Source organism: Silurus aristotelis (genome assembly GCF_946808225.1).
Source record: "Silurus aristotelis genome assembly, chromosome: 19".
Classification (NCBI taxonomy): Eukaryota; Metazoa; Chordata; class Actinopteri; order Siluriformes; family Siluridae; genus Silurus; species Silurus aristotelis.
Window position 1 is genome coordinate 19743683 of NC_139592.1, and position 16504 is coordinate 19760186.

Below are 16504 nucleotides of genomic sequence, written 5' to 3' on the forward strand. Positions count from 1 at the left end.
GTTACCAGAGAAGTCTCTTATCATCGACTGCATAAAAGCCATTTTATTGTTGTATCCTTGCTGCCTGGGTTGTTTTTACTGTCACTAGGAACCTCTATGTACCTTTATTGTGTCTTTTAATCTAAAAGAGTGTGCCTCAAACAGCAGATTATGTATCTTAAAAAATCATTTTTAACAGTGCGTTGAGAAAGATGCATATTGAAGATAATCTCTGTGAAAAAACCTCTGTGAGTATGGAAAAGATGATCAAGAAAGAAATGAAGAAACAAGAAATTGTAGCAAAAACATACAAAGCAAAGGACATCCACTTTATTGTGTAGTGATGACATGCTCACACATGTTATAATGCAGATGTGGCTCAATATCCATATGAACTTTTTGGAAAGAATTTGAACTAAGCAAACGTTTTTGGGGATATTACAGCAGCCTTTCATGTAGCCCAAGCAGACTTCTAACTATACCATAAAAACTTTGACACAGCATGTATTATAGAGTGTAAAAATAGACTCATTCTTTAGATTCCTCAGAGAAATACAATCTCACAGGTGGAGAAATTTTTTTTTTTATCATTGAAACCAAAAAGAAGCAATAGAGGGCCTTTTGATTATAACCACCACACTGCGATTAGACAAGTGGAATGCAGGAATTACATTCACTTTTCACATTGTGTTTTTTTATTCTCAGCTGATTCTTTTTTCCTCACCAACATAACAGGATCATTTTCTATATAGCAGGTAATACTTTATATTTAATTTCACATCACACAGCTATGCTTTTCAGTCACTGATAAAGAAAAAAAAAAAAAAAGGGTATCAAATTTCAGAGTGAGTTTTTTCACCTCCCCCTTACAGTGAGACTGTATTTCAAACTAGCATGGAGTCCATTCCAGAAAGATTAAAGCATTCTGTCTAAAAAGACACTCATTCTGAAAAAGTTAAACAAACAAACTAATCAAACAAGTTAATCAACAAACAATAGGATCACAAACTATAATAACTGCACATACTGGGGGAAACAACCCCCACCAAAAAAACCCACACAATTTAGATTACTTATAGAAACTATGCTAGGATTTAATGGTAAGCTTAAAAATTTCAATTGGGTACAGCATGAAAAAGAAAAAAAATTATTTTAGCCGAGGCAGGAAAATATATACACAGCTGTTCCTGTTATATTAACAAGCTCACCACACCACACATCACAAACCTTTACCTTATTTTTACATGTATTTTCTGGTAACAGTCAATTCTCCAACGCTGTCCTTAATCTTATAAATATTATAAAAAATTAAATAAAGACTACTAAATTATAGTCAGGGAGCTTGCTTGCTAAGTAGCAAGTTGTGTTTCGTTAAAATTATTTTATTTAGCAGAATTCAACCACGCTGTGGTTCAACGTGGCACAGACAAAAATCACTCTCATTTGCGTAGTTTCTAAGCAGCAGGCACAAGTTATATGGCATGTGCTCAAAATTAACAGTGTTATATATTTTTTTATGTGCAAGTAGATTTTGTGAACATGTGTGAAGGTGAAAGCGACCGATCAGGATATTCCGGTTAGTAAAATGTATCTGTCGTTTCCTTGTTTCTTCTGTGACTTAGAACACGAGGCAAAAGGTAAAGATTCTCTCAGGATAAACAGGAACAGAGCCTAGATTGCCAGTTTGCATGATTAGCTGTTGATTCCAGCAAATGGATATTATATGCAAAGCAGTGATCAGGACAAAACTTAAAATTTGCATTAATTTGAATTCTATTTTATATGAACACAAATCAGTTTGTATAGAAATTTTGTTTGATCAAATTTGTAGAAAAGAAAAACGTTAGTTAAGAGCACAAAATGCATCATGCTCCTTTTTTTTTTATAATTCTAACTTCAACTAATAAGACATTTTGAAACGAAGGTTCCCAACCATTAGGCCACAAACAAAGAGCTGTGAGAGTTTTACACTTTCCATTCCTGGGAAAAGCTAAATGAAGCCACGAGGGCACTGAGATGCAAGCTTGCAGAACCACCAACAGGTTTTGCTCTTTACATTCCATTTTGTCTCTATAGTGAATCAGTGCAAGTAATATTAAGTCATCTTCAATTATTACCTTATTATAATATATTAGTGTTACAGTCTGCAAATTTGTAGTGACCACATAATCTCACTGTCCCTGCCATCCTCACCAAATTCTGGAAAAATGTGCAATGTATAGGTTTTAGCACACACACACACACACACACACACACACACACACACACACACACACACACGCACGCACGCGGTTATAATAGTTGAGAACCTCTGTCTTAAGACCAAAGCACACATTTGCTAGTCTCCAAGAATAAATGACAAAAACAGGAGCTCTGTTCCTTCCATGTCAATCCACTCCCTCGAGAAACAAAGACCAATAGAAAGCAGGTGAACACCAAGGATTTGGATCAGTCAAATAGTGCTTTACTGGGAGCCCATTCTAGAAAAGAGCATAGTAAAAATAGTAAAAACCTTCCAAAAGCTAAAGGGAAATAAAAATCTGGGCAATGATATGAGTTAAAAGCATTAAGCAGAATTAAGCATTCGCTGTAAAAAAGTTAAAGAAACTAAAACATGCCTTTTGTAAAGCAGCAAACAGGTTAGTTACATGGTACTCTACATTCACACTAGCAAGAGACAGGTCATGGCTGCTCGTTTTCTGTCAATTCTAAGTGAAATCTGAATGAAAATCTTCTATTCTTTGCAACTGAGGTAAGAACCAAACATATAGACAAAAGTTCATCCTTGTGAATTTTAGTTCATGCCAGCAATTAAAACATAAAAGCAAATTGATTCTTACTAGCATGAAATCTAGGGAAGTACATTCATGTAACCAATATAAAGCTGGAAAATTTGCTTTTGTACTGTTCTAATGATTTGAAGCAATTGAATCTAATCTAACACATGACAATCTGATTTCCTTACCAGGACAGTGATGGCGTTAAGCTTCGTTTCTAGTGGGCACCTTTCCCCAGCCAGAGCTGAAAGTCAAAATTCCAGCATCGGCCTGTTAAACCTTCGAAAATCCTATTTGTCTGGTATTTAAAAGCATCTCCTGCATATTTTATATTATATACAAATAAGATTTAACTGCAGAAAACCCCTACAAACTACTCTTAATAAAACGGGTCTATATTACTACAATTTTCATGCCGTGACCATTTTGCAAACAAACATAAGACATTCTCATCAAAGTAAGAGTAAAGCAGTAAGCATGCTGTTAATGTGGGCAAATTGCATTAAATAAAATTTTAAAAAAGATTCTGCCATTGATGTGGTTATACACTAAAGAAAACGGTTTTACACTTACCTTGTCTTCACACAGCACACAATAACTATAATCAGTACTGAAAAGGAAATTTAACATATCACTTAATATGGATTAATATACAAATATACTAGCAATTATTTAAAATGTGAAATGTATTCTTTTGGAGTTGAAATACAGGTAGTCCCTGACGATGGAGAAAATAGTGTTACAAAGACCCCATCGCAACTTAAAAATATTCGAGACATGTCCTAGCCTAACCAGTAGTCTAAAGAAATGGTCATTATTATAGGGTAATATATGCCAATTGGTTACATTTCAGTACATCATTTAGCAAAACAGAGCAATTTTTAGAAGTGTAAAACGTGGCAACAGGCACGTGCGAGTGGAGGGCAAAGAACTACAATTGGGCTTTGAAACATCAAAAAACATGGGGGGGAGGAGGGGGGGGTGCTTTAACATCGAAACAACTGAACCCTGTCAACCAATTGCAAGAGTAAGGCATCTCACAAGGCAGGAGACATGTACACCCTGGCAGCATCCAAACGTATCCTATGAAAATTTAAATGTTGCACCGAAACTGTAATATTTTTATAATTTTTTTCGTATCAAGATCATCATAAGAAAGAAAAATCATAATTCCACCAATCATGATTTAGGGACTACCTGTATTACATTTGACAGTTTTAAGACATTAAATACACCTTTATCTCACAATAGAAAATACAGTGGTTATAGCATAGAGTAAATCACAGGTTTACACTAATGTGTTTATACTGAAAGCTTTTTCAGTACCAATTTTTTTTTTTTTTTTACATTTATTTTTCATTATAATTCAAGCTAGAAAAAAAAAAAAAAAAAAGAAAATTGTGTGGAAATGACTGCTTCTAGTTGTTCATATTTCTAGATAATACTTTTTTCCTGGATGTTCCACAATGAATAAATGTGACTATATGCAAATAGAAAGTCTAAATTTTAACATTGCATACTGTACAGCCGCTTCAGATCATCAATAAGACTGTAAATAGTATTTATATAACAAATAAACATATTTTATTTGATATTTACACAGATATTATTGTCCAAATAAAAATTGCCAAAGTAATTCACTGTCAGATATAATTGTCCAAATTTTCACTTGTCAAAGTAATTCACTTGTGTACACTTACCCACAAGTCCAGCGGCAACCCCAAGCCCAATCGCAAGACCATTTCCTGTAAATAACAATATTAAATAATAATTAGTTCATCATCCTTGAAAAGTAAAGCAGTTTAGCAATCTAGCACAATGAGAATCAATTTAAACATTTTCTCTTTTGATCAGTGTGAATCTAGGTCTGGACCTGGACCTGGACCTGGAGATGGACTTGGATCTGGACCTGGACCTGGACCTGGACTTGGATCTGGACCTGGATCTGGACCCGGACTTGATTCTGGTTTATATATATATATTTAAAAAAAAAAAAAAAAAAAGGAACATTTAAAATAATACTCCATTATACATTGCAGTACTCCTGTATAATAATTTATAATAATAATTACAATGTGATAATGTGACACTTCAGAACATCGGTTACATTTAGAAGGATTGAGGACATCTGTGTTAAGAGTATGTATATTTATAAATAAATTAACAAATTTTACTACAAGTGTATTAGAATGGCAAGTGCTTTACATATAACAACTAACAATATTAAGTGCATTTTTCCCTTTGAGTTTAACTTTGCACTGACGCCACATGATTGACATTAATGAATGGAGTGTGTGTGATGTGATTAACAATGATGTCAAGCATTGAACAACAGTACCGCACACTGGAGGAGGAGGATCCCATCCATTTATGCCACAAACCAAATAACCCGATCCCTTCATTTCGTAGCCCTTATTACACTTGTAATTGACAAAATTTCCTTCAGTGTAGGGTGGTGCTTTGCCTTCGATTCTAACAGCATTATGTATTCTAGGTGCATCACACTTGATATCTGTAAAAAAACAAACAAACAAAAAAAAAAAAGATAGAAAAGAATAAATCAATGAAATATGCTGATTTACACCAGAACAGGAAACCAACTGCAAGCTCCAAAATTAATAAAATAAACAAAAACTGTGGCAATGTAGAGAAAAAATAAATAAATTGAGCATTCAGAAATGTTCAGATAATTATTTGTTAAAATAAAAAACCCATTTACTCACCCACACACCGAGGAGGAGAAGGTTGAAATGTTGCATCATCAGAACAGCTTATTGTTTGTGCTCCATGAAGACTATAAGGGTGATTACAAGTGTAAGTGACTACACTAAGATAATCATAATGATCTTTCAAAGGCTCATAAGTTCCGTGGTCTATTTCTGCAGGTGGTAAACATTTTATCACTAAAAAGAAAAGAACATGTTAAGTTGCTTCAAACACATTTTCTCCTACAAATAAGTATAAAATTACCATTAAATTCATTACCTTCACATTCCGCACGTCTCCCATCCCAACCAGCATCAACACAATTTCTCATTTTAGGTCCAGAAACCACGTATCTACAAACAGAGATGTACCATGTGAGATACACGGCCATGTTTAGTGCCAGTGTGTTTAAAAATTGGAGCAAAGACAAAAAATTAGATTAACGAAAAGCGGTTTTACTAACCCTGGGTTACACTGTGCAATGGCTGTTGCACCAAACAGAATTCCATCTGGAGTTAGATACCTTCCATTGTTCAACTCCCCTGGACTTCCACAGGACTTTTCTAAAGATATAAAGGATATCTTAATATTCAGGCTTTGCTTTAATAACCAAAATAAACAAACCACCAACGCTACAGATATATGGATAACGTAACTAACTAAATAAATAAAACAATAAATTCACAAATAAATAAATAAATAAAAGCTGGAATGAGAAAATGTGAATAAGGAAAAATACTTTTGCACTGAAGATCTAGTGTGGTCCACTGTTGTCCACTGCACGTGATTGTCCGGGAAGCTGCTGGATCTGCAGGCTGATAACCAGTGCTGCATTTGAATTTTACTGATGATCCATCAGGGAAACTCGTTTGGCCTGAATCATCAGCAAGAACCCTGTTTTCCCCAACAACGGGTCTTACGCATTGTGCTAAAAACATAAAAAGAAGAATAAATATAATAGTACAAAATTAACACAATTTAAACAATTCAGAATAACATGCAATGAGTAATTCCACATGTGTGATTATCATCAAGGTGCAATAAGTTTTAACATTTAAGTGGGTGAAGTGCAAAAACATTAAATACTGACACTGAAATCACAACGCCTTCAGCTGGTTCTCATTGCGATTAGAGCCCATGAATTTTAAGCTGTTTGCTACTACATTACATGGCATTAAGATAATCCAGAAAAGTGACATTTTTTGGCAGGTCCATGGGTAATTGTGGGGAGTCTCTATGAAAAGGCTCAGAAGAACAACTCTGTCACTAGATCTGGATACTTTTTAGACTTCATTAACAGCATCATGGGTTTAAATAAGGTAAGCATAATTTGGAAACTGTTCCACACTCGATACATATCTTCAGTTCACTTCACAGTCGCTGCTTATCAGAACTAAAAGGATTCGGTCGACTCACCAGCACACAACAGTACACAACTCGTGATCAGGAAGAGGCTCCCAATGACTAATCCTTGTTCCCCATGAACACACTACACTGCTCTTCATGGACATATTTACAAATAACCAACCAAGTTTTGTGTCTTCATCTCAAAAATCTCTTTCGACACCCCTTCTTTGGGAAAAAATATTATTTTTTTTGTTCATATATAAATAGTTATTTTTTTTTCCTGTGAGCCTTCTCAACGTCATCATGGTGATTCAAACTAATCCATGACCTTCTCTCTCTCTCTCACACACACACACACACACACACACCACCCCAAACCCAACACACACACACATTATCCTATCGATTAAACAAATGCTTTCTACAAATTATCCAGATCATTTGTATTAGTAGAAATTTCTAGGAACTACTGCAGTGAAAAGCAGGACAAAAACAATCTGTAGGCACAGAGAGAAACCTGATGGAAAAAAAAAGGCGTATTATGAAATAAATATATAATAATGAGATAAGAAACGCATCTGAACTTTACCTCGAATTTCTCCGATCTTCATCAGACATGTGAGGAGGAGGAGGATCAGACTGGAGCTCGGTGTCACCCACATGGTTTTACCCATTAATCTTATTTCCACTCAGACGACTTCACTTCAATACTGGAATGGAGACAATAATAACATTTATTTATCTCAGGTTGTTGTCCCCCCCAGCTGAACAATACTATATTACAGTATTATTGTATAGATATGTAGACAGACAGTTAGATCGATATTAGATTACTTATTATTAAAAATTTATTATATAAATGTCTAGCATTTTACAGAGAAGTTTGTAAATTGGTTAACCATTTTTGGTTTGTTATTTAAAAAACTGGTTAAAAATTTATTTATTTATTTTTTTAATTAGTTTTAAAAGTGAAGATAGCTCCCAGTTAACTATCTAATTAATACGAATGTAAGTTACTTGCATTATTTTATTTAATTAAGTAGGTACAAACCCAATTTAATTAAACGTATATAAATGTATTATTTTATTTTTAACGAACCAGTTAGATAACTAGCTAATACACTAGCTAGCGTATATTTTGCTTATAATAAATATAACTCGATTATATTATTGTTTTGTTTAGTTTTCCGACTCGGTTTTAAAAGTCAAATGCTTAGCTATCGAGATAAATACGAATTTCAGATATGTTTTTGACTAAACTTATTGACCAAAATTCCGGCTAAATTGTATATTTCCTGTTGAGTAATGTAAGTTAGCTCGACATGCTAACGTCCAAACTGATTACCAAACACATGGAAAAACGAAGAAAAGCAGGCGCGCGCGGCATCGCCTTTTCCTGAGTCGTATGATATACAATAATCAATATTATATTATAATTATTTAAATAACGCTTCCATTTGGGTGTTTAAAATACCAAATAATGTGATAGACAATTAAAATAAGTAGTAGTATGTTTATCTAAGAAGTAACCGTCCGAGGCCGAGCAACCTGCCTGTGAGGTGGCAAAGACGAAACTAACCAACAGAAAAGCTTGAAGCAGGCTTTAATAAGGACCTACTCCCGTATTAAATATCTAAAATATAAATTTACTACCAAGAAACACCCAAATAGATCATACCTTTCGGTAGAGGTCTTGAAGCGACCTACTGAGTGTGTTAAATGGACGCCAGGCTCTGGGTTGTTCCTGTCGGATCCTATGTGAATGACAGGAAATGTGGACACACCCCTGCAGGAGCATGACTCGTATCTATCCGCATTTAACCTCGTTTACAGTAAATTCTCAGCAGATAAAATCATGACCTCATGTGTTTTGCCATCACGGCGGTTATATATATTTATTTATATTATATATATTTAGTTTTCGCTTGTTGTTGTTCTATTAGAACGGAATATGGAAAGCCAAAAGGGTCCAAGTAAATCACCTACACAAAACTCTTATGTCTTATTTGGCAAAACCCCTGAAAGCTGTATTCCAAACAGATTTATTTGTTTCTGCCCCAGCCTGCTTCTACAAAATGTTTCATTTACCCCACCCTTATTTTTATTTGCACCTTGCTTGTCATATATTCATATACACATAAGCACTGAGCAGGACTGGATGATCAGAGATCAGAACGTAACGTCAACAAATAACGTACTACCCCTTTGTAGTACCGATACAAGTCAAGTCAAGTCAAGTCAAGTTTATGAGCAAACTACTTTGAAAATAATTTTTTATCGTGCATCTAACATGTAATAAGAAACAATGTAGTACGTTTCATGAGGATCCGTACTGTTATTTCGAAGAGTTTACAATGCGTGAGAAATCGCGTTTTTCGCGAGTTAGCCGCGATCCAGGGCGAATTTTTCAAAACCCTTTCTTATTGAGCACCTAAGACCCAAGAGGAAGGTATGTTCCAAATTTCATTGCAATCCGTTCAGTGGTTTTTGAGATTTCGTAATGAGTGAGTGAGTCAGTCAGTGGTATTTGAGCTTATATATATATATATATATATATATATATATATATATATATATATATAGATAGATAGATAGATAGATAGATAGATAGATAGATAGATAGATAGATAGATAGATAGATATATATATATATATATATATATATATATATATATATATATATATATATATGCGACCCACATTACTGCTGTATTTCACAAAATACAAACAGTTTCTTCATTTAAACGGATGTGATCTGATGTTTATATGTGTGTGAGAATTGAGCGAACATTAAATATGAAAGAATGTAAGGATAAATATGAAACTAAAATCTCTTTGGCGCCCTCTAATGGCTGGCTGCAGTCTTCTTATGCTTCTTCTTTCGGTTGCTCCCACCAGGTCAAGACAAATCAAGTCAAGTCAAGTCAAGTCAAGTCAAGTCAAGTCAAGAAGCTTTTATTGTCATTTCTACCATATATCCCTGATGCAGTACACAGTAAAAAGAAGAACTATAAAGGACTACCATAGTGCACTCTGTCCTCTACATCTGCCTCTTTCAAACCAACCACCTGCATGTATTTCCTCACTACGTCCATAAACTTTCCTGAAAAGGAAATTTTACATATCACCACTTAATATGGATTAATATACAAATATACAGCACTAGAAATTTTTTATGTGAAATGTATTGTTTTGGAATACAAATACAGGTAGTCTCTGACGATGGAGAAAATAGTGTTAGAATGACCCCATCGTAACTTGAAAATAAGTTGAGACATGGCCTAGCTTAACCAGGAGTCTTAAGAAATGGTTATCATTATGGGGTAATATAATAATTTAACAAATTGCAGTAAATACTTAAGCAAAACAGAGCAAATTATGGTACCATAATGTATAAACTTTACAGTATATATGTATGTGGAATGGGCGCATCTGAATAAGGCATCTGACAAGGCAGGAGATGTGTTTACCCTGGCCGCATCCAAACATATCGTGCGAAAATTACGCAATATTTTTGATCATTTTGCCATATTGACATCTTTATTGCAAGATCGAAAAATCCTTAGCTGAATCATCGTGATTCAGGGACTCTTTGTATTATGTTTTATAGATTTAAGACTTTAATACTCCTTTATATTACTACAGTATATAAAATGCAGTGGCTATGCTGAGGGTGTGGAGTAAATCACAGGTTTATACTAATGAGATTACACTGTGAGCTTTCGATAACAAAACATTTGAAAGGAGTTTCCAGTCTCAGCACTTTTTAACATGATTTAGAGAACCTGTAGCCTTCTCAATTACACAAGCATTATTTTTACATTTATATTTTATTTAAATTCAAGCAAGATAAAAAATTTAAGATAGTTTGAGAATGACTGATTCTAGTTGTTAATATTTCTAGTTAATACTTTTTTCCTGGATGTTTTACAATAAATAAATGTGACTATATGCAGATAGAAAGTCTAAATTTCAGCATTGCATATTGTTCAGCCGCTTCAGACCATCGGATTTTGCGATAGTGTCCTCCAACAACATGCCATTACACATTAACCATAAGTCTATTAATACTATATATTAGAAATACAAATTTATATATGTATTTATATTTGAATATCACCTTATATTTAGTCAGATATTACCATCTGAAAATAAATTAATTAATAAACTATATATATTCCATGTGCAAAACCAGTGTTAATTCAGTGTACACTTACCCAAAGGTCCATGATCCACCCCAAGACTTTGCCTGTAAATAACAGAATGTTAAATATTAATTAGTTCATCAACATTATCCATGAAAAGTAAAGCAGTTTAGCAATCTAGCTCAATAAGAATCAATTTAAACATTTGTTCTTTTAGTGTGAATCTGGGTCTGGACCTGGCTCTGGATCTGGACCTTACTTTTCTATATTTAAAAAAAGAAAAGAAGAAAAAAATATATAATTTTATACATTTCAATACTCTTGTATATAATGTATAATAATATTAATAATAATAATAATTACAATGTGAATGTGACACTTCAGAACATCAGTTCCATTTTGAAGGACTGAGGACATCTGTGTCAAGAGTATGTACAGGTGCATCTCAATAAATTAGAATACCATTAAAAAGTTTTTTTATTTTAGTAATTCAATACAAAAAGTGACTCCCCAAACCACCACTGACTGTGCAAACTTTACACTGGACCTCAAGCAAATTGGATTCTGTGCCTCTCCTCTCTTCTTCCGTTCTCTGGGACCTTGATTTCCAAATGAAATGCAAACGTTCCTTTCCTTTTAACTGAAAAGACGACTTTGTCCCACTGAGTACTTTTTTGGCCTTTGCCCAGATAAGACACCTCTGACATTGTCTCTGGGTCAGACACAAGGAATGAGTCAGTTGTAGCCCATGGATACGTCTGTGCGTAGTGGCTCTTGAAGCACGGACTCCAGCTGCAGTCCACTATTTGTGAATCTCCCCCAAAATTCTTGAATGGGCTTCATTTCACCTTTTTCTACCACATTTTTTCCTTCCATTAAACTTTCCATTAATGAGCACTCTGTGAACAGCAGCTTTTGTGTTTTACCCTCCATCTGCAGGGTGTCAATGATCGTCTTCTGGACAACTGTCAAGTCAGCAGTCTTCCCTCATGATTGTGTAGCCTGAACCAGACTGAGACACCATTTAAAGGCTCAGGAAACCTTTGCAGGTTGGAGTTTTCATTAGCTTTAAGCCATAATCATCCAAATTAAAAGAAATAAACCCTTAAAATATATCAGTCTGTGTGTGATGAATCTATACAATATACAAGTTTCACTTTTTTGTTGAATTACTAATTAAATCAACTTTTTAATGATATTCTAATTTATAAAGATGCACCTGTATATTTATCATTAAATGAACACACATTCTATTGCAAGTGTATTAAAATTGCAAGTGCTATACATATAACAACTAGCAATATTAAAGTCCCACTGGCATCACCAGACTTTTGCAGTCCTATTTGTGACGCTTTGCCATGCTTGTACTGAATTTTCTTTAAATTCATTATGAATTTCTTCCTTCAGGCCCCTCTTTAGGAGGTAAATCACTACTCAATCAGATTAAAGTCTAGTGACTGACTTTCCCCCCGATAAAGTCCTTTTTTGTGTTAGCGTTTTGAATCGATGTCTTGCTATACGATAAAGTTCCTCCCAATTAGATTAAGTGCATTTTTCCCTTTGAGTTTAATTTTGCACTGACGCCACATGATTGACATTAATGAATGGAGTGTGTGTGATGTGATTAACAATGATGTCAAGCATTGAACAACAGTACCGCACACTGGAGGAGAAGGATTTCATCCATTTTTGTCACAAACCAAATAACCCGATCCCTTCATTTTGTAGCCCTTATTACACTTGTAATTGACCAAATTTCCTTCAGTGTAGGGTGGTGCTTTGCCTTCGATTCTAACAGCATTATCTATTCTAGGTGCATCACACTTGATATCTGTTAAAAAAAAAAGACAGAAATAAATTAATAAATTAAATATGCTGATTTAAACCAGAACAGGAAACCAACTGCAAGCTCCAAAATACCCACACACCGAGGAGGAGAAGGTTCAAATGTTGAATTATCAGAACAGCTTATTGTTTGTGCTCCATCAAGACTATAAGGGTGATTACAAGTGTAAGTGACTACACTAAGATAATCATAATAATCTTCCAAAGGCTCATAAGTTCCATGGTCTTTTTTGGCAGGTGGTAAACATTTTATCACTAAAAAGAAAAGAACATGTTAAGTTGCTTCAAACACATTTTCTCCTACAAATAAGTATAAAATTACCATTAAATTCATTACCTTCACATTCCGCAGGTCTCCCATCCCAACCAGCATCAACACAATTTCTCATTTTAGGTCCAGAAACCATGTATCTACAAACAGAGATGTACCATGTGAGATACACGGCCATGTTTAGTGCCAGTGTGTTAATATTCATGCTTTGCTGTAATAACCAAAATAAACAAACCACCAAAGCTACAGATATATGGATAATGAAACAAAATAAATTATTTAATTACTTGTGCACTGAAGATCTAGTGTGATCCACTGCACGTGATTGTCCGGGAAGCTGCTGAATCTGCAGGATGTTTTCCCCAACAACGGGTCTTACGCATTGTGCTAAAAACATAAAAGACGAATAAATATAATAGTACAAAATTATCACAATTTAAACAATTCAGAATAATATGCAATGAGTAATTCCACATGTGCAAAAAGTTCTAACATTTAAGTTCTAACATTTAAAGGTGAAGGTGAAGTGCAAAAACATTTAAAAAAAAATTTAAATAGTGACACTGAAATCACAACGCCTTTAGCTGGTTTTCATTGCGATAAGAGCCCATGATTTTTCAACACACACATTATCCTATCGCTTAGACAAATGCTTTCTACAAATTTTCCAGATAATTTGTATTAGTAGAAATTTCTAGGAACTACTGCAGTGAAAAGCAGGAAAAAAACAATCTGTAGGCACAGAGAAAAACCTGATGCGTATTATAAAATATATATATAATAATGAGATAAGAAACGCATCAGAACTTTACCTCAAATTTCTCCGATCTTCATCAGACATGTGAGGAGGAGGAGGATCAGACTGGAACTCGGTGTCACCCACATGGTTTTACCCATTTAATCTTATTTCCACTCAGATGACTTCACTTAAACACTGGAATGAAGACAATAATAACATTTATTAAGTTATTTCAGGTTGTTGTTTTTCCCCTTAGCTGGACAATACTAATATATATATATACACACACACACACACGTGTATCTCTCTCTCTCTCTCTCTCTCTCTCTCTCTCTCTCTCTCTCTCAGATATAGATAGATAGATAGATAGATAGATAGATAGATAGATAGATAGATAGATAGATAGATAGATAGATAGATAGATAGATAGATACGTGTGTACATATACATTATATATATATATATATATATATATATAGAGAGAGAGAGAGAGAGAGAGAGAGAGAGAGAGAGAGAGAGAGAGAGAGAGAGAGAGAGAGAGATACACGTGTATATATATATATATACAGTGGGTACGGAAAGTTTTCAGACCCCCTTAAATTTTTCACTTTTTGTTATATTGCAGCCATTTGCTAAAATCATTTAAGTTCATTTTTTTTCCTCATGAATGTACACATAGCACCCCATACTGACAGAAAAACACAGAATTGTTGACCTTTTTGCAGATTTATTAAAAAAGAAAAACTGAAATATCACATGGTCCTAAGTATTCAGACCCTTTGCTGTGACACTCAAATATTTAACTCAGGTGCTCTCCATTTCTTCTGATCATCCTTGAGATGGTTCTAAACCTTCATTTGAGTCCAGAAATTTTTGATTATAATGATTGGACTTGATTAGGAAAGCCACACACCTGTTTATATAAGACCTTACAGATCACAATGCATGTCAGAGCAAATGAGAATCATTAAGGTCAAAGGAACTGCCTGAAGAGCTCAGAGACAGAATTGTGGCAAGGCACAGATCTGGCCAAGGTTCCAAATTTTTTTTTGCTGCACTTAAGGTTCCTAAGAGCACAGTGGCCTCCATAATCCTCAAATGGAAGACGTTTGGGACGACCAGAACCCTTCCTAGAGCTGGCCAACCGGCCAAACTGAGCTATCGGGGGAGAAGAGCCTTGGTGAGAGAGGTAAAGAAGAACCCAAAGATCACTATGGCTGAGCTCCAGAGATGCAGTCGGGAGATGGGAGAAAGTTGTAGAAAGTCAACCATCACTGCAGCCCTCCACAAGTCGGGGCTTTATGGCAGAGTGGCCCGACGGAAGCCTCTCCTCAGTGCAGGACACATGAAAAACCCGCATAGAGTTCTCCAAGATGGTGAGAAATAAGATTCTCTGGTCTGATGAGACCAAGATAGAACTTTTTGGCCTTAATTCTAAGCGGTATGTGTGGAGAAAACCAGGCACTGCTCATCACCTGTCCAGTACAGTCTCAACAATGAAGCATGGTGGTGGCAGCATCATGCTGTGGGGGTGTTTTTCAGCTGCAGGGACAGGACGACTGGTTGCAATCAAGGGAAAGATGAATGCGGCCAAGCACAGAGATATCCTGGACGAAAACCTTCTCCAGAGTGCTTTGGACCTCAGACTGGGCTGAAGGTTTACCTTCCAACAAGACAATGACCCTAAGCACACAGCTAAAATAACGAAGGAGTGGCTTCACAACAACTCCGTGACTGTTCTTGAATGGCCCAGCCAGAGCAATGACTTAAACCCAATTGAGCATCTCTGGAGAGACCTAAAAATAGCTGTCCACCAACGTTTACCGTCCAACTTGACAGAACTGGAGAGGATCTGCAAGGAGGAATGGCAGAGGATCCCTGAATCCAGGTGTGAAAAACTTGTGGCAGCCTTCCCAAAAAGACTCATGGCTGTATTAGATCAAAAGGGTGCTTCTACTAAATACTGAGCAAAGGGTCTGAATACTTAGGACCATGTGATATTTTAGTTTTTCTTTTTTAATAAATCTGCAACAGTGTCAACAATTCTGTGTTTTTCTGTCAATATAGGGTGCTATGTGTACATTAATGAGGAAAAGAAATGAACTTAAATGATTTTAGCAAATGGCTGCAAAATAAAAAAGAGTGAAAAATTTAAGGGGGTCTGAATACTTTCCGTACCCACTGTATATATACAGTGAGAAAAATAAGTATTTGGACACCCTGCTTTTTTGCAAGTTCTCCCACTTAGAAATCATGGAGGGGTCTGAAATTGTCATCGTAGGTGCATGTCCACTGTGAGAGACATAATCTAAAAAAAAAAAAAATCCAGAAATCACAATATATGATTTTTAAACTATTTATATGTATGATACAGCTGCAAATAAGTATTTGAACACCTGTCTATCAGCTAGAATTCTGACCCTCAAAGACCTGTTAGTCTGCTTTTAAAATGTCCACCTCCACTACATTTATTATCCTAAATTAGATGCACCTGTTTGAGGTCGATAGCTGCATAAAGACACCTGTCCACCCCATACAATCAGTAAGAATCCAGCTACTAACATGGCCAAGACCAAAGAGCTGTCCAAAGACACTAGAGACAAAATTGTACACCTCCAGAAGACTGGAAAGGGCTACAGGGAAATTGCCAAGCAGCTTGGTGAAAAAAGGTCCACTGTTGGAGCAATCATTAGAA

General features: G+C 35.2%; 2 protein-coding genes across 18 annotated transcripts in view; both read right to left on the reverse strand.

Moving 5' to 3' along the window:
* Positions 1 to 287: 287 nt before the first annotated feature.
* Positions 288 to 7518, reverse strand: LOC310741615 (membrane cofactor protein-like). 12 transcript variants are annotated; one of them, XM_083569596.1, is made up of 11 exons: positions 7399 to 7518; positions 6202 to 6390; positions 5926 to 6025; positions 5742 to 5815; positions 5480 to 5659; positions 5100 to 5268; positions 4636 to 4712; positions 4457 to 4501; positions 3330 to 3366; positions 2945 to 3000; positions 288 to 2459 (listed from the first exon to the last, which is right to left on the reverse strand). In XM_083569596.1, exons 1-10 carry the CDS (start codon positions 7481 to 7483, stop codon positions 2961 to 2963), a joined length of 996 nt encoding a protein of 331 aa, XP_083425722.1. In that variant the 5' UTR covers positions 7484 to 7518; the 3' UTR covers positions 288 to 2459; positions 2945 to 2960. The 12 variants fall into 12 exon arrangements, 11 of the variants coding, with proteins under 11 accessions (XP_083425722.1, XP_083425726.1, XP_083425723.1 ...); XM_083569600.1 differs by having other exon boundaries at positions 4636 to 4677; positions 5095 to 5268; XM_083569597.1 differs by having other exon boundaries at positions 4654 to 4719; positions 5095 to 5268.
* The window catches only part of LOC310741613 (membrane cofactor protein-like), a 59286-nt gene continuing 47428 nt past the window's right edge, over positions 4647 to 16504 (reverse strand). The window contains exons 10-13 of one of the 6 annotated variants that reach the window (XM_083569585.1): positions 13137 to 13210; positions 12875 to 13054; positions 12612 to 12785; positions 4647 to 4701 (exon numbers count right to left, since the gene is read on the reverse strand). In XM_083569585.1, coding sequence (XP_083425711.1) covers positions 12634 to 12785; positions 12875 to 13054; positions 13137 to 13210 — 406 coding nt within the window. In that variant the 3' untranslated portion in view covers positions 4647 to 4701; positions 12612 to 12633. Of the gene's footprint in view, positions 4702 to 11184; positions 11218 to 12450; positions 12786 to 12874; positions 13055 to 13136; positions 13211 to 16504 lie in introns of those variants that run through there. The other 5 variants (XM_083569586.1, XM_083569588.1, XM_083569587.1 and 2 more) reach the window with 5 other exon arrangements.